The sequence below is a fragment of the Talpa occidentalis genome, unplaced genomic scaffold (genome assembly GCF_014898055.3).
Source record: "Talpa occidentalis isolate TD23 unplaced genomic scaffold, MPIMG_talOcc4v2.1 talOcc4.7, whole genome shotgun sequence".
Lineage (NCBI taxonomy): Eukaryota > Metazoa > Chordata > Mammalia > Eulipotyphla > Talpidae > Talpa > Talpa occidentalis.
In genome coordinates this window covers 133,641,994-133,659,236 of record NW_023605083.1, presented here as the reverse complement: position 1 = coordinate 133,659,236, position 17,243 = coordinate 133,641,994, and the positions used below count along the sequence as shown (strand labels likewise).

Sequence of the window (17,243 nt, the reverse complement as noted above, 5' to 3'; positions counted from 1 at the left end):
CCAGCTGCGAACCAGGAAACTGGAACTCTGTGTCCCTGCACCCCTACAGGCTGGCCTCGGGGCTCCCAAGCCAGCCATCCCCACGGGGAGAGGGGGGTTGTGAGAGGCACAGCGGGGCAGGGGGCGGGGCGGGGCGGTGAGCTCGGCTGCCCCGGGCATTCCATGAACTCCGGACTCATCGAGAGAGAACACGGAGGGCCCGCAGTTTCCTCAAAACCCAGGGTGAGCTGAAAGGGACATCCACTTAGTGAAATCAGTGCTGCGGGCCGAGGCGCCTCCTGCACACACCTCTTTTGCCTGGCAACGCAGATACCAGGGCGCAGGGTAATGTGGGGCAAAGGGTCAGGTAAGGCAGGGTTATGACTTGACACAGGTCTGCTCGCAGGTGTATGGGGTGGGTGTAGAAGCGCTGCAGCCCGGCGTGCTCCGAGAAGAGGCTGAATCGGTGCCCAGAGGGGTTTGGCCTCGCTCCACGCCAGGCCTTGCAGTGTGGGGTGGGCCAAGGAAGCCCAGCGCCTTCTGCATTACTCTCGGCTGCTCAGAAATCAGCTCCTACCTTTTTCAGATTTTCACCTCCCTGGGAAGGTGGTTTAGGCAGTTACTGGCACACGCCCTGGACGAAGGCCAAGGACACGGGGTGTGGGATCGGAGGCTGTGCCTGCAGAGACGCACATGCTCTGTGCCATGAGCCCCACACCAGAGTCCTCAAGTGCCCCTCTCCGAGGAGCCTCCTTACCCCACTCAACGGCTTGAGAACACCCGCAGGTGCAATGTAGCATGAGCGGCGATTTTAAAACCAACAGCCCTCAGGGTCACTAAGGAGGACGGCCCGAGCTTCGGAAGCGTGAGCACTGAGGCTGATGTTTCTCGGAGCTGTGCCTCCCCCACGCTGGTGCTGGCCCCGAGCTCCTGTATCGAGGCCGTGGTCTCTCAGGGCTTCCGCCAGGCAACAGGTACGCACGTCTTCTGGCCCGCTGGGCCTGGCCCCCAGTAGCTCAGCCCGGATCCTGGGCCAGCTGCCGGTTGTCCAGCTGGGGGGAGGGGGGACAGGGTTGACACTAGTGCCGGCTCCTGGTGCGGCTGTGAGGACGGCCTTTGCGCCCACAGAGCAGCCCACGGTGCCCACCATCGCTGCCTGCAGACATGCGGTCACTGCTGTCACAGCCAGGGCTTCAGATGAGAGGGCCCGACCCGAGGGCCAGTGCATGTTGGGGCCGCTACGCCCAAGATGCTGCCCATAGCGTCTCTGTCACAGCCCGTGTGGTAGAGTTCTCCGCTCTGCCCACTCACAGGTGAATCAGGGAGGCCGAGCAGCCTGTCTGAGGCCCCAGTAGGCAGGCAGCACATCACAGCTCTCTAGAAGCTCCCAGGGCATACACCCTGCAGCCAGGTTCTGCGCGGCGCTCGGTGTATCAGAACTCGGCACTTTCGTGGCAACCCCGGTGCCTGTTCTCAGCTTGATCACAGCTGGAATCACCTGGGAAACTTGAACAATAATCATGGCTGGAAAAATACCCACCCCAGAGATACTAGGGATAAAAGTAAATTTAATCATCGCCAGAAGCACGTGAAAATAAAAGATGCAGGGCCTCGGGCAGCTTCAGAGCTCCCGGGGACTCCACCAGCAGCCACACGCACAGCCTCGGCTCCAGATACCCCGGAAGTGAGATGCTCTTGGGGTTCAGTCCATGGCTGCACAGCGGTATCCATACACTGCCAGGGAGTCCCACCTAATCGGGGTTCCAGGTCTTTCTTATAAAACTCCCATTGAGCACAGAGGCCGCGCAAGGCTCGTCCCCACCCCCCGCCCCCACCCCTGCCCCCCACCCCACCCCCACCCCCCGCTGTGCACGGGTCCCCCAGGGCTGGGACTCTGAGGAAGGTGAAGCTCTATATCATGTGTGTGTGTTTCTCGTAAACTTCCACACTCAGATCTTAGCTTCAGAGGCACAGAAAAGCAAGGTGAGCTTGTTTGAACAACAGGAGTTTCTCTTCCTTCAAGCCACGCCAACCTATGAGCCTTCCCACGGCAGCGAAGGTGGCTCCTCCTTTCGCTGGCAGCCGGTAGCCTCCGTGTAACCAGTGGCTGCTCAGACAAAGGGTGTGCACTCGGCCAGGAGGCCCAGTGGCCGGACCAGAGGCGCTCGGATCCAGCTTCCTGCACCTCAGCCGGGGCATGAAGGCGCGTCCTCCGGGCCTGACCCAGCACCATGAGGGCCTGTCTGTGGAGACTCGGTCGCCTGGGCCAGCGGCTCCTGCTCCTGGCCGTGCTGCTCTTCATCCTCTTCGCCCTGTCCTCCTACATTAAGGAGCCCAACACAAAGCCATCCAGGTAGGAGTCCTTTAAGCCCCTCCTCATGATGAGAGTAAACTGGGGAAGCCCCCTCCCCGGGGAACTGGGGGATCCTGACACGCCGCGGCACCCCAATGGTGGGCTAGGAATGTTGTCAAGAACCTGGGAAGAGGATGGGCAGGAAGACAAGGGGCAGGGAGTCAGTGGTGCTGAGGTCCCCGGCACCGTGAGGGTGTGAGGAAATGGAGGCAGGAGTGTGAGGACTTCGGGGCTGGGCCTCCAGGGGGCACAGTTAGAAACCAAGACAGGCTCCCCTCTGGGACCCAGGGTTCGCAGTAAGGGCAGCTTGGGTTAGTTCTTGCAAGCCATTCTCTGCAGAAGTGCTTGTGTTTCATTCATTGCAAAATCACACCCTCCCTGAGAAGCCTGTGGGGGACCCCAGACCTCGCTTAGGGAGGCAGCTTCAGTTTCAGGGCCCAGGCTGCCCCTTCAAAAGGGTCTTCTGAGCCATTTTGCTGATACCCATACCTCCAGCAGTCAGAAGCTCGTTTCCTTCCAGACTTGTTGTTTAAATGATTGTGTTTCGCTATTCTTAAAATTTGAAAGTAATGCATGATCTTATAAAGTTTTTTTTTTAAGATTTATTGTTTATTTACGCATACAAGAAATGGGTTACAGGCCAGGGGTCTGGGGGTGAGAGGATTCACCAGAGAGTGGGGAACAGAACAGGCGGATCTACTGAAATCCACTGCGGAGGGGAGCAGCGGGGAGACAGGAGAGGTCTGCTGCGCTATGTGGGTAGCTCCCTGGCCAGCCGGGGATCGAACTTGTGCTGCAGTGGCTGCCAATAGCTTGATAGCGCTGTCTTTAACCCCGGCGCCACCAGGAAGGCCCCTATTATAAAGTTTCTTTAAATACAGAAAGGTGAAACAAGAAGTCAGTTCCCCCCAAAAAAGAAAGTTAGCCCCTAACTCTGCCTGGCCCTCAGAGGTAACCACTCTCAGAACATTCCCGTACATCTCATCACTGTCGCCCCCTCCCCCGCAGGGGATACACGCCACGGCCCGCCACGGACCCCCGAAACCGCAGATAGTACCAGACTCTAGAGTCGATGTTTCTCCCTGTTCATACCTAGGAAAAAAATTCATTTATAGATGAGGCAAAGGAAGAGCTGAACAATCACTAGTAATGAGATAGAACGTCATGAATTGTAACAAAGCAGCGTAATCAAGTCGAGACTGTGGACTCAGAGCATCTTACCGCGCGTGGTATTTTCAGACTCGGTTGACTGCGGGTGACCGAGACCGGGGGAGTGGAGCCGTGGGGAAGAGGGCTGTTGTGGCCAAGGCCGCACCTCCCGCCCGTCCGCGGCACCCACCAGTGCAGACCGTCAGGCACCACGCTAAGGGCTTTCTGGTTATCAGGTCACTAAATCTTAGGATTCTGAGTAAACCAAGACACAGGCTGCTAAAGTGGGTCACCCAAATGCATTTTGCTTTTGGGTGGTAGGGTCAGGGTTCAAACCCAGGCATTTTGGTTCCATAGCCTGTGCTGTTTACCCACGCCATGCCACACCAGGCCACGCCACGCCACGCCACGCCACGTCACACATGCCCTCAGGACAGAGAGGAGGGAGGGAGGGGGCGGGAGGGCGTGGGCACACGCACACAGCTCCTCGGGCTGATTTGTAAAGCAACTCCAGATCATTCCACCTTGGTCCATACAAATCTACCTCCTTCTCTCTCACAGCTCTAGAACATTCTATAGGATGGATGGGTGGACGTATTTTATCAATTGAAGCTTATCAACATAATAGGTCACTTTCGTTTTTCACTTACCTTCGGGCACTGAAGTATTTCCTTAGGGAGATTTCTGGAAGCAGAATTGCCCGACAAGGACACATTCGCATTAGCTGTCTAGAGGTGCCACCAGGTCCTCAGACAGCACAACTGTGAGAGGTGTGAGCCCCCCCCAGCCCCATGGGTGGCACAACTGGGTAGGATTCGTGTTTTTATAGCCGACTCCGCTGACCAGTCCCGGCCCTGGGTCCCGGGCGAGTGTGAGGATCCGCCTGTTTATGAACCATTTGTGTCTTTCTGCGGATGGCCTGGCCGTGCTCTTGCTCTTTTTCAAAATTATTTTTCTTTCCTGTGGGAGCTCCCTTGACATCAGGGACACGAACCCTTTTTAATCACTTATGCTGCAATACTTCAGGTGCTCCTTCTGGCCTCCTGTTTCTGTGTGTTGCTTCCATTGTGTTGTCCTCGGTGTCGTCTGTCATCCTCAGGTAGTTTGTAGGTAAAGTCCTTCGATCCTTTCCCTTGTGGCCGCCAGACTTTGTGCGATTTTGAGGAAAGTCTGTCGCCCCCCAAATTAGCTGGATTGTCCTCTGCATTTTCGACTGGTTTTATGCTTTTGTTCTTCAAGCTTAACTGGTTCATCTGAAATGTATTTTTGTACGACGCTTGCAGGTGGGTTTGTATTCACGGCAAGAGACAAAAACCCAGCTCAGTGCAGCTTGAATAAGAAGACAAGGGAGGACTGTGGGCGGCACCTCAGCGGACAGCAGGCCCCTGGCCAGGGGGCTCGCAGGGGCTGGGGAGCCTCGGTCCTTCCTGGACACTGCCTCTGAGCCTGGCAGGCGGGGCAGGTAGATGCACCGGTGCCTGTTTCTGGGTTAGCTGCTTCTGGAGGTGGGCGGTGCCCTCCTTGAAAAGGAGGGAAAGGGGCAGAGTCCGGCCTGATGCTGGCTGCCGCCCGCTCCTCCGCCTGCCTCCTCAGCACCCTGTGCTCCCACCCCCATGCTCCCACCCCATGCTGCCCTGCCCCTAGGCAGGGCCGTGGCCCTGGGCAGGATGAGGGGGTCAGGGGCCGTGGAGAAGAGCAAAGAGCTTGAATCCCATCGGTCATCTGCACCTCTGAACTGCCTTAAACTGAATCTTGTTGTTGTTTTAAATCTCCCCGTAGCTAGTTGTTTAGACTGAGTTTTAATCGTTGAAAATGACTGATGGTAGAGACTCTTCCTGAGGTGTGGAGGGCCAGGCAGACTGAGAGGCGGAGGCAGGAGAGCGAGGCCTGGGGGATGGGATCTGTGCTGCCCAGAGCTGGGGGGGAGATGGAGCCTGGGCCGGCTGGGGGAGCGGGCGAAGGGGCAGCGAGCAGGGCGGGCAGCGCAGGAGGACGGCATCTGGGCTGTGGGACCACTTGCCTCTCAAGGGCCTCAGGGGGCAGCGGGCCTAGGAAGGGCGGGCCCGGCGGGCGCCGAGGCGGGCGGCCTCCGAGGAGGTGGTGTATGAAAATGAGCCCGTCAACAGTGAACCCGGTGGCCTGGGAGGAGGAGAGTGGCCAGGCTGACCCGCGGGGTGCTGGGGACTCCCCAGCAGACCGTCCTGCGTGGAGGGAGGGACCAAGGCCAGAGGATGGCCAGAGACGGTGACATGGTGACAGGAAGGGGCGATAAAGGAGATGTTTTGAAAGAGGTGGAGAGAGAGGCCTTGGCAACTAGACACCTGGAAAGGCCCAGCTCCCTTCCCAGCGCCGCCCGGGCAGAGGGGGAGAGACGCAAAGGCAGAAGTGAAAGGAGCTGTAAAGTGTCCCCCACTCCCCATGGGCGCCCCCTCCGCCATGGGCTCCCGCTTTGTGGGGTGCTTACGCCAGCGGTGTCTGCGCAGCTGCGAGGTCTCAGATGGCCGAGCCTGGGCTCTGCCCCGCGAGCGTCCGCGGATGGCTCCGGGTCATCACCATCTCGCTGAGGATGAGTGTCTTTGCCCTTTGACAAGAATGACGCATACGAGACTTTCAAAGTTAAGCCCAGAGCCGCCCAGTCGGGAGGCAGCCCGTGGCCACCCAACCCTCCCCGGTGCTGACTCAGGGACACCCACCACCCAGGGGGCCGAGCTGGAGCGACAGACTTGAGCTAGTGGGAAACAGCCGTGAGGACCCCAATGGGGTGGGGGCAGCGGAGCAAACTGAGGGTCCCCCCAGCGGGGGGCATGGGCCAGGGCGACAGGGCGAGGCTGTGGAGACGCAGCATTGCAGTGAGGCCTGAAGGCCGGCGACATGTCAGCCAGCGGCTCCGCTGCAGAGGATGCAAGTGGGGAACCAGTGGTGCAGGCAGGGGAGCCGCAGGATCAAGGATCTGGCTGGGGATGAAGTCAGCCAGCTGACAGGCCCGCCGTGCCCAGGGATGGCCTCGGCGAGTCGCGGTTACTCGGCGCCCGTCAAGGCTCCAGGGTGATGGTGCCGTCCGCATTATCGCCAGCGCCATCAGCCCTTCCCCAGATGAGGGTAGTCACTTGTCCGGTGTCACCTGGTCCCTGACGTTCACATGCAGGCAGGCTCCAGAGTCCCTGCTCCCCGTCAAGACACAGGCTGACAACGCCCTGGCCTCTGCCTCCCCGTCACGTCACCGTGACGTCACCAACCCACATAAACCTTCAGACCGTGTGTTTCTCATGGGCAGGGACGGCCTTGACGCGCTGCAATTCGAACCCGGACACGGTGCAACTGTAACTGAAAGACTGAAGTTGTGGCCTTGAACTTTATTTTATGAAGTAAAATAAATGTGTGCTTTATGCAGAGTGTTCTGTTCATAGGTTAGAGGGTAGGTGTTGGGAGGGTGGTTTTAAGGGGCAGGACAGGCGCCATCACGATGGTCCAGGACGGAGTCGAGGAGGCCCTGGGCAGGGAGGCGCTGGGGGCAGTGAGATCAGATGGAAGGACAAGCATAAGTCAGATCGGCTGGACTTGGGGATGGAGAGAAGGGAGGGGAGCAGAGGGGGGCAGTGAAAAGACAGTTCTGTGATTTCCAGCCTGTTGTTGGACTGTCCCGCTCATCTGAAGACAACCCAGGCGCGCCGAGCTGGGGAAGCTTTGGCCGAGTCTCCCAGTGACGCCCCGGCGTGTCGCTCCAGCCCAGCTCTGTGCCTCCGCCTGCTTAGCTTTTCTAGTCTGGGATAAATTTGGAAGATTCTATGGCTTGTTTTGGTGTTGGAGGGGATCACGTAGCGTGAGCTATAAACCAGACGTGCGGTTTCTTTCTTTTAGTGTAAGAAATGCGACTATTTTTACAAGCTCCTGAGTCATGACTCTGTGCCCTCACCCGCCAAACTTAATCTCAGCCATTGCTACTCCCCTGCCCCATTCCCAGAAAGGCAGCAGAGGCTCAGGGCCCTGAAGCTGTGCCAAGGCCTAGCAGGAGGCCCCTGATGCTTCGCTGTCCAACTGCCACCCGAGGCACCTGCCCCGCCCCCGCCCCAGGGCTCTTTCATGGCGCCTGGCTGCCAGAACTTTCCTCTCTTCCTGGGTTCTGCTGCAGCCTTTTCCCTTCAGGGTCTTTTTTTTTTTTTTTTTTTTTTATCCAAAACTTGTTTATTAGGATGGTTTCTCATTCACCTTGATTCAGGGTGCTTTTAGTGCTGCTTCCGTCTGAAGGAGCATCCTTCTGTAAGCCTTGCTTTTCCTCCTGTAGGCTGGCAGAGGACAGTGGAGCAGCCAACACACAATACTACCGTTTGTGCGTGGCTAAAGACGGTGGTGATTTTATAGCATCCTGGGCATTTCACATCCATGAAATAGGAATTGGGGCTCTGCACCAGGTGCTTCTTCTTGTGTTTCCTCTTCTCCTCTTCTGGAGAGGGATGAAGGAGATCCTTTGAGAGAGGCATGTTCTCGTGGGGAGGTCATCACCGGAAAGCAGGGTCTTTTTTTTTTAGCGCCTCAGGGCTCTACCAGGAAGCAGGGTTCCTCGGGACCCAGCGACCCCTTCTCTCCCTCTTCTACCTCCTCTCCCGCCCAGAGTAAACCTTCCCAGGGAGGGGACAGTGGTGGCGAGAAGTAGAAAAGTCCTTCTTCAAAACGTTTTATGCATTTCACCGAGTCTCCTTGCTCCAGGGCTAGGAGCTGGGGCAGGCCTCGCAGAGCAGCAGTTCCCAGCTTGGGGCCCGTGGTGGGCGGCGAGGGGCAGGTGCTTCCACGGTAAGGGGGGTAATAGTGAGACAACGTCCCCAAATACCGTACAGGGGGAGGTGTTGGGGCATTAGACACAGCAAAGGGGTTCGGATGTCCCTGCCCTCTGAGCACAGGAGCCCACAGGGGGCTGAGACTGTGTCACCAAGCCTGACTGACGCGGCCAGCCCGTGTTTGTAGAACATATATTTTTCAAAGTGCCTCTTTGTAGTGGCAGAAAGGCCCAGAGCAGGATCTCTATGATCCAGAGTCCCGGAGCCCTCGGTGGCTTTTCAGGCTTTTATGGAACTTTTTACACCATTTGTAGTGCAGCACCCAGATATACGATGGCCGGCAGGGGTGCAGGGCAGGGTGGGGGGGCGGGAGTCTGGCAGGCCTCCCGGCCCCCAGTGAATCTTCATTCTTTCTGGGCTCTCTGGCCTTCTCTCATGGTCTCTGCTTCTCATTTGCTGGCTCTGTTCTTGTTCTGCTGCTCTCATTCTTTTGCTCTACTGGCATCCCCGTGACGCTACCCTTATAAGCCCAGTCTCTGCCCAGGTGTGCCCACCTATGCATGCCCACACCCTGCTCCAGGTGCCGCCATCAGGCATGCATGTAGGACCACAGGGATCTCTCATTAATGCTAATGGCAGGAGGACGGAAAACCCTGATAATTTTTCACTCAACCTACACTTTTATATACCGGCTTGACAATCCTCACAAGTTTTGTGAGACATGTATTGAGATTCCCATTAATGGATGAGAAAACGGGGGCCTGTTTTGCAACCAGCCCAGGCCAGGTAGGTTCATCAGTTCTCACGATGGAAAGATCATTTTGGAGCCGTCAGATTTTTCCAGGCCTGTAAGGCTGAGCCAGGGCAGGCAGCTCTCTCGGTCCTCCGCTGCCTTCTCTCCGTCCTCCCACCTGAGTGACGCCGCCCTTATGGACCTCGTCCCTGGGCACAGGTGTCCGCACTTACACGCACTCCGGCCCACGTGCCCATCATTACAGGCGCGCGGGCAAGACTACAGGTGCCGGTCACAGATGCTAATGGCAGGAGAGCAGAAAAGCCTGATACAGCATTTACACTTCAGGGTCCAAAGTGTTCTGGGACATGCCCGGGATGGCGTGGCCGGCCAATTAAGGGGCGAGACACAACTACTTGCCACCCAGTTTGCTTTGTTGCCCATTTGCCAAGTGCCAAGAAGTTTCTTCTTGGATTCAAGTTGAACTCTTGAAGACAGCTGTAGGGTAAAGAAAATGTCAGGCTTTTCTGCCCTCCCGCCACCAGGATAGATGATGGATCCTTGCGGTCCTGAATGCATGCCTGATGGCGGGCACCTGGAATAGGGTGTGGGCATAAGTAGATGGGATTCAGCTAAGCTAAGACTGGGCTTTTAAGGGTGGCGTCACGGGGACGCCAGCAGAAGCTGAGAAAGAAGCCGATGAGAGAAGCAAAGAAGCAGAAGCCGGGATCAGAAAACCTGCACCGTGACCAGTCCTGACCCTTACAACAGCCGTGGAGTTCAAAAGAGGTCAAGTCACAGATCGTGACACCCACAATACCCCAGAATGCTGTCCCTCCTGTCACCTTTCGGGAGACTGGCCCAGCTTGCTCCCCCACTCCCGCGGCTGCTCCCCATGCGTGACCAGCACTCCCCCGGGAGGCACACCTCGCCTAGACATGCTTCCAGAGTCCTTACCACAGGGCAGTGGAGGCCAGAGCTATTGAGGGAATCAAAGGGAGCTTTTGAGCTCTTCACGTCTCCTTGATAAGAGTCTTCCGCTCCTCCTGCTTGTATTGACCTTTGATTAGGGGTTCATTGCCACATTTCAGTTGGAACAACCCTCCCAGCATGCTGTCCACTCACGGCTCCCCGTGTTATTTCTTGTGCTGAATTCCAGCGAACAGAGCTCTCCCGCCGACAGAGGCCCGAAGCTGGAGTAAAGGACTTTGGACCTTCTGCCCCTTTTCTGTTTCCAGGTTTCCCTTAGTAACGTGTATTTAAGATTTTACAGAGAAGAGGACGCCAGATAATTTTCACTTGTTTCATTTATTGAGTAAAGCGATAGGCTTCCTGCCAATTTAGTTTCTAAAGTGCTGCCTTTTATATTTTACCTCCCAAATAGATTAGAATGATGACATTAAATTGCTTTTTGCTTGGCTGGGACCCAGGATTGATTGTCTGTACCTCTGAATCAGAGGCCCTTAATAGATAAAAGTACTCCCGCCCCCACCCAGTCTGCCCCGGGTGTGGGTCACGGCACCTGGATGAGACGCAGGCAGGGCACGGAGGCTGGCACGCATCTGAGAGTTCGCTCACTGGCGGGAGCTTAAGCAGAGGCCTGTGTACGCACGCATGTCCCCAGCGGCCACAGGTGTAGCTAATTATAGGGAATGGACCTGAAACTTACTCATGCCACTTTGTCACCACCTGGGCTGTGACTTCCGGTCACCCCGAGCGGCGGATGTGTGGCGCGGAGCAGCGGGCAGGGCAGGGCACCGCTCGCGCCCTAGGCAGGCTGTGGGGCCGGATCACATCAGAGCTGACTTGGCCCAGACAGCGGGGGCCAGGCCCACGCTGAGGTTTGAGGTGGGTGATGTGAAAGACCACTCCGTCTCAACATCTCCCTAGTCCTGGCAGTGTTACGGTCCTGGCAGTTTGGCAGGGAAAATGCCACAGGCCTCTTGAGGTGGAGAGGAATCTAAGAGTTACAGCTGGGTGGCGAGAGCTGCTTCCTAAACAGTAAACACTTAAGTTTTGCTTTCCCCAGGGGTGTGCACGCACACGCCTGGAGTTTAAGCTCAATCCTCAGATTAAAGAGAAGAAAAGCGAGTCTCACCCCCACGCGGCACTCAGCGTTTCTACTAAACAAAGGTGACACACAGCTCAGCCAGGAGGACGTTCTGGACTAACTCGGGTTTTCCACTCTGCATTGAGAGGTGTTCTTGCAGCCCAGGACCCAATCACTCCTTTCCGGCCCTAAACCTCTCACATTCAATTTACTCTACTGAGTCATACAACAAAGGCAGAGGCGTTTGCTACCTAAGGCCAGTTCAAAATGTGTGTGTTCCAAGAGGGAAGGACCCCATGAAGCAAGGACCCCACGGCCAGCCTTTTGCTAGAACCCTCAGAGAATCTGAGTCCTTGCTCAGTGTCAAGGTCAGCACAGAGGCTCCTCCCAGACACCGGAAGCAAGGCAGGAAACGTGGTGAGTCCCAGGATGATGAAACCCCAGCTCGGGAGGCAGGGATGAAAGGTCTCCTTTGTCCCCTGCCTTTAACAACAATGACTTCTGTGGCCCGCGGCCTGTGCCTTGTTCAGAACTGTAGTCCTGGGACACAGGGCACCATGCAAGGGAAGGCCCACAATAAACATTTGCTCCGTGGGATGTTCTCCATACAAACCTATCCCAAATTCAACGCCACTTTTTTTTTTTTTTAAGATTTATTTATTTGTTTGTTTGTTTATACATGCACTGGGTACAGTCAGGAGCGCAGGAGGGTGAGAGAATTCACCAGAGCCAGAGCGGGGAGCAGAGCAGGCAGAAGGACCGAAGTACACTGCTGAGGGGAGCAGCGGGCGGCAGGAGAGGTCTGCGCGCCATGTGGGACCCTCCTCCGGTGGCCGGGGAGCAGCCGGGGATTGAACCGGCGCTTCAGAGGCTTTGGGCAGCTTCGCAACCCAGCGCTCAACCGCTGCGCCCCCGGGAAGGCCCTCAACGCCACTTTTGTTTAAATCCATTTCCTTATGGCCAGAATGTTCTCGAGCCCCACGAAAAGTGGCACCGTGATAAGCTCAGTGGTCCGGGCTGCAGAAAGTAGTTTCTTCCTTCTTGAAGTTTATAATCTAAGAGTTGAGCTGGGGGTGGGGAACTCCTCTGGCCTCCGGCTCCCAGCACATCTCCTAGTTAGAAGCTGGCATTTATGTGTGGGATGATATGTCTTGGGCCCCACGGCAGGGGAGCGTCGTATCTGGTTAGGTTCATGGCTGAGCACCCAGTAACGAACAGGGTGTCCAGAAGAGGTGCTTGTAAATATTTGCTGCGTAAAAGAATGAATAACAATGACTGGGTTGAAATCAAAGCAGCAACGAGAGGCCGAGGCCAGGCCGAGCAGATCTCCACCTTGCCCACATAAATCAAGAGGGACCGAGAAGGGGCCCCTCAGAGGAGGGAGAGCTGAGTGTGTTCCGCGCCGGCGCTGCAGACGCGTGTCCGCTGCTGCACAACGCGGCGGGCCACTTTCCAGAGAAGAAAAACTGAGGGTCAGGGAGGCCAACAGCTAATCTGCAGAAGCACCTCATCCTCACTGAGCTCTTTCTCCTCCTCACGTGGCCTCAGTAAGCCTGACCCAGATGGCTTTGCAGAAGACGGTAGAAACCAAGGGAACTTGGAACAAGAGCAACCGAGATGAGGCAGGACGCCAGGTAACACAGGAGTAGAGGACACCTGGCAACCCACCTGAGTGACGGCGAGGTCCCTAGAGAGGAAGATTCTTTTTCCCAAAATTCCCAGAAGCCCACCCCCGAAAAAAACACCTATATAAACAGAGACCCCACCTTGAAGTCCAGCTAGAAAGACAAGCACAGCAGCGGACACACCTGATATTAATTTGCTGAAACTGATCCTTCTGATGGCCACATGTAAGAGTGAAATTAGGAAGAAAATAAATATCCCTCAGCCAAAAGCCTTGACTAGCCACCCGGCCCTGTCTTCTCCCACTGCTGGGAAACGCATCCCCCACGGAGTCGGCCTGCCTGCTCTCCCCAATCCCTCCCCACCTCCTGCTTGAAATGCAGCAGCTCCGCCTGGACAGGAAGATACTGTCTAAGCTCATTGATCTGACAGAGAATGCAAATAAAACCTGCCCTGCCCTGCTGTGTGGGACGGGCTCCTGGCCCCCTCCACTGACCCCCCCTCTTCTACACACTCCCACCCTACCAATCTGGGGTCGACTCCACAATTCCAGCAACCTCTAGTCCCCAGGATTCGCAGCTGAATCCTCCTCACTTCCCACCCTCTCTGGAGGGAAGCTCCGGGGGAAGCCCTCCTCACTGCCATGTTGGTGGGGGTGGGGACGGAGCCCCTTCCTTCGTGCCCACTGAGCTCGCACCTCCGGCCTCGCGTGTTAGTGTGGTGACTGCCCACCTGGCCCGTCCGGGAGTGCCTCTTGCCCCAGGCTGGGAAGCGAGCCTCTCATCCGTGACCTTCTGCACCTAACATGAGACGTGCAAATATCCTAGATCTCTCGACAAATATTTGCAGAGGATGTACATTCTCCCAGCAGTGCTGAAAGGCGAAAGTTTGTTTTTAAGTGGCATTTAATGCAGGGGAGTGTTTGCAGTAAATCTTTAAGGTGGTTATTACAAAATCAAGATTTGGCAGCCACAGCCCTGACAGGAACGCAGCTCCCCGTTTCCTTGTGAATAGGTCATCTTTGATGCCTGCGCTGCATTTGAAAAAATAAAAAGGTCAGTCGAACCACACAGCTGTTAGGTGACAGCACTGGGATCACACAAACTCATTCTTAGAATTCACCAGAACAGCCACAGCGGCCAGTCCTGGCACCCCGGGCCCTTTGCCTCTTCACTGGCCAGAGGTAAGTCTCCAGACCCACTGGCAGTGCACGGCCTGCTCCTCCCAGCTCTGGAGACTGGTCTGCAGGCCCCCTGAGGCACGAGGATGAACGCTAGTAGTGACAAACAATAACTAATGATAAAATATTTTAAAGAGTAAATACAAGTTATGCTTCTGAAGTTTCTACCATGTTCAGCTTCCATCCAAAATGATCTGTTCCTAGGCCTCACCATGTCGAGCCCCCGCAGACGTCTACTCCACAGGCAGCCACGACAGGAAGGGACACACCTGCCCGTGGAGCATCTCCACCAGGAAACAGCTCGCTGGACACACAGCCTACTACGGCCACAGCCCACACCACTGCAGAGAGCAGGAGGGCAGAGGGCGGCCGGGCGGCCACCAAGGAGCAGAGCCGGGCACCCAGCACAGCGAGGACGGTGTCACCGAGGAGTCAGCAGAGGACGGAGACCGTGGGCAGCAGGCTGTCACCGAGAAGTCAAGATCAGGGGACAGTCTCTCACAGGACAAGCCTGGACTCGAGGACAACCAAAGGCAGGGGACGCCTCACTGAGAGGCCAACGGCCACAAGGACAGTGTCAGCAAAGCCTCAGGGCAAAGCGACCACCCGAGCAGGGACGCCCACTCCAGGACGGCAGGTGCCCACCACCCCCAGAGCAAGGTCAACACAGAGGGGACCGAAAGGTGTGAGCACAGCAGCTGTTCCGCCCAGGAAGACGGCCCAGACGCCCCCGCGCTCCGCCCGGCCCCAGGGCCCCACCACGCAGCAGGCCCAGAGACTGCAGGCCACCAACTTCAAGTCTCAGCCCGAGTGGGACTTCGAGGACGAGTACAGCGTGGACAATGGGAGCCTCCAGACGGTGAGCTTGTCGCAGCCCACTGCGCCTCCCTGCCCTGGACACCCCCCCAAAGCCCGAGCCCAGCCCCTGCCTTGCTCCAGGGCAAGCAGCCTCTGCCAGGTGCTAACTGTGCCCACTGTGTGGGGTGGCAGAGGTGGCGCCTTCCCAGCCGCCAGGCCCCTCTCTGAGGCCCGCCCGAGCCCCTTCCCCGCCTCACCCTGCCTGACCTGTCCTCCCGCCTGCAGACCTGCCCTGACTCGGTGAAGGTGAAGGCCGCCCGGTCCCCCTGGCTCCGGAGCCTCTTCCTGCCCAACCTCACCCTCTTTTTGGATTCGAGTCGCTTCAACCAGAGCGAATGGGACCGCCTGGAGCACTTCGCACCGCCCTTTGGCTTCATGGAGCTCAACTACTCCGGTGAGTCGTGGCCCAGCGCGGGGTGTCAGGCCGGGCATGGAGGCAGAGCCACCAGATGGTTGCCTCTGGCGCCGCTTCCCTGGGCCCCGGGCCTGGGGCATGCGGCCGACTCCTGAGGGCCCCGCTCTGTTCCAGTGGTGCGGGACGTGGTGGCGCATTTCCCCCGGGTGCCGCAGCAGCAGCTGCTCCTGGCCGGCCTGCGCCCCGGGGGCTCCCGCTGCGCCACCTGTGCCGTGGTGGGCAACGGGGGGATCCTCAACAACTCGCGCAAGGGCCAGGAGATCGACAGCCACGACTACGTGTTCCGGTGAGTGGGCCCCACGCCGCCTCGGCCCTGCAGGGGCGGCCCCCCCACCCTAGAGCGCTCTGCAGGGGGCAGTCCCTGCCCCGTCTGGGAAGAGGGGGTGCCCGGGGTCTCCAGAGGACCGTCATATATGACCGTCCCCTCCTCCCCACCGGCCTCCACGCAGCGCCCCTGCGCTCACCCTCCCGTCCGCTGCTGTCTCTGCGCAGGCTGAGCGGGGCCGTCATCAAGGACTACGAGCAGGATGTGGGCACGCGGACGTCCTTCTACGGCTTTACCGCCTTCTCCCTGACCCAGTCGCTGCTCATCCTGGGCAGCCGGGGTTTCAAGCACGTGCCTATGGGGAAGGTGAGCAGCGAGGGCGGGCGGCCACCTGCACAGGCCAGGTGAGGAGCGCCGGGCCGCAGGCCGCGTGTAACGCAGGCTCTGTGCGCAGAGAGGTCAGAGCGGGGAGGTGAGGCAGAGGAGGCCCGAGGAGAGCAAGGGGCCGCGCAGAGCCAGGGCCAGGCGGCCCAGCCCAGGGGCCTGGGGCAGTTCTCCCGAGGCATCACTGTCCTCGTCCTCAGGACGTCCGCTACCTGCACTTCCTGGAAGGTTCCCGGGACTTCGACTGGCTGGAAGCATTTCTCCTGAATGAGCCCCTGAAGAAAAAGAGTCTTTTCTGGTTCAGGTACCCACCCCCACCACCACCGCCGAGCTCCGTGAGCCGTGGTGAAGGGCGGATAGGGCGGGCCGGCCTTGGCATCACCTGGAGCGGAGGGGATGGGCACCCGCCGGATGAGGGGAGGCCGCTCCTGACTGATCCACTCCTGCCCACAGCCGCAATCCCCGGGACGTTTTCCCAAAAGACCTGCAGCTGGACAGGTACCTGCTGCCGCACCCGGACTTGCTCCGCTACATGAAGAACAGGTGAGCAGTGAGCGTGGGCAGCGGCGGGGCCAGGCCCCTCTCGGCCTCGCAGCTTCCTGACAGTGGGGCCCTGGGGCTTCGCAGGTTCCTGAGGTCCAACACCCTGAGCACTGCCCGCTGGAGGATATACCGCCCCACCACGGGCGCCCTCCTGCTGCTCACCGCCCTCCAGCTCTGCGACCAGGTGAGGCTCTGCGCCCGGAGCAGGAACACCTGGAGGAACAGCTCCGGGTGGTTCTGGGCCTCTTCAGCACGGGCCGATGGCTGGGCAGGGCATGCATCTGGGGCGTGGGGAGCCGGTGTGGGTGCATACATGTGTGCAAGTACATCTAGGGGGGCTGCGCCCAGACCCCAGGGGTGGAACCATGATAAAGGCCCATACCCCCAAGCCCCCACACACACACAGCATTCTGAGTCCATGAGAAGAAGCCTGGGAAGCAGCAACAACTCCGTTTTCACACAGGTGAGCGCCTACGGCTTCATCACTGAGGGCCACGAGCGCTTCTCTGATCACTACTATGACAAGACGTGGAAGAAAACTGTCTTTTACATCAACCATGACTTTGCACTGGAGAAAAAAGTCTGGAAGCGGCTACACGACGAGGGTATCATCCGGCTGTACCAGCGTCCCGTGACCCCCAAGCCCAAGAGCTGAGTGGGGCCTGAGCTATAATGGCCTCGTCGCTGTCCCAAGGCACAAGGGTCGGGGGAGTCTCGAGACTCTTCTGCCATTTGCTGGGGGCTGGGGCAGGCGCCAAGCCCCTCCAGACTCTGAGGGACCCTTGTGCAGAGGGCGATGGTGGGCCCAAGGCAGCAAATGATGGCTGAGGTGTTGGAGGCCTTGGGAAGCCGCAGCAGGCTCTGGTCCATGCAGGGGACTCTGTTCCTCAGACCAAGTAATCTCAACGGAATGTGTGACAAGCGCTCAGCACCGCACAT

At 58.1% G+C, this 17,243-nt stretch overlaps 2 protein-coding genes across 2 annotated transcripts; one reads left to right on the top strand and one right to left on the bottom strand.

Moving 5' to 3' along the window:
* The first annotated feature begins 2,210 nt into the window (after positions 1–2,210).
* Positions 2,211–17,025, top strand: ST6GALNAC1 (ST6 N-acetylgalactosaminide alpha-2,6-sialyltransferase 1). The gene is made up of 10 exons (XM_037492565.2): positions 2,211–2,332; positions 6,638–6,651; positions 14,133–14,698; positions 14,923–15,091; positions 15,227–15,398; positions 15,605–15,743; positions 15,962–16,065; positions 16,215–16,304; positions 16,389–16,488; positions 16,768–17,025. The coding sequence occupies exons 1-10, from the start codon at positions 2,211–2,213 to the stop codon at positions 16,957–16,959; spliced, it is 1,668 nt and encodes a 555-aa protein (XP_037348462.1). The 3' UTR covers positions 16,960–17,025.
* On the bottom strand, positions 7,668–7,974 carry LOC119230972 (40S ribosomal protein S27-like). Its single transcript, XM_037492566.2, has one exon. The coding sequence runs from the start codon at positions 7,957–7,959 to the stop codon at positions 7,705–7,707; it is 255 nt and encodes an 84-aa protein (XP_037348463.1). The 5' UTR covers positions 7,960–7,974; the 3' UTR covers positions 7,668–7,704.
* Positions 17,026–17,243: the final 218 nt, after the last annotated feature.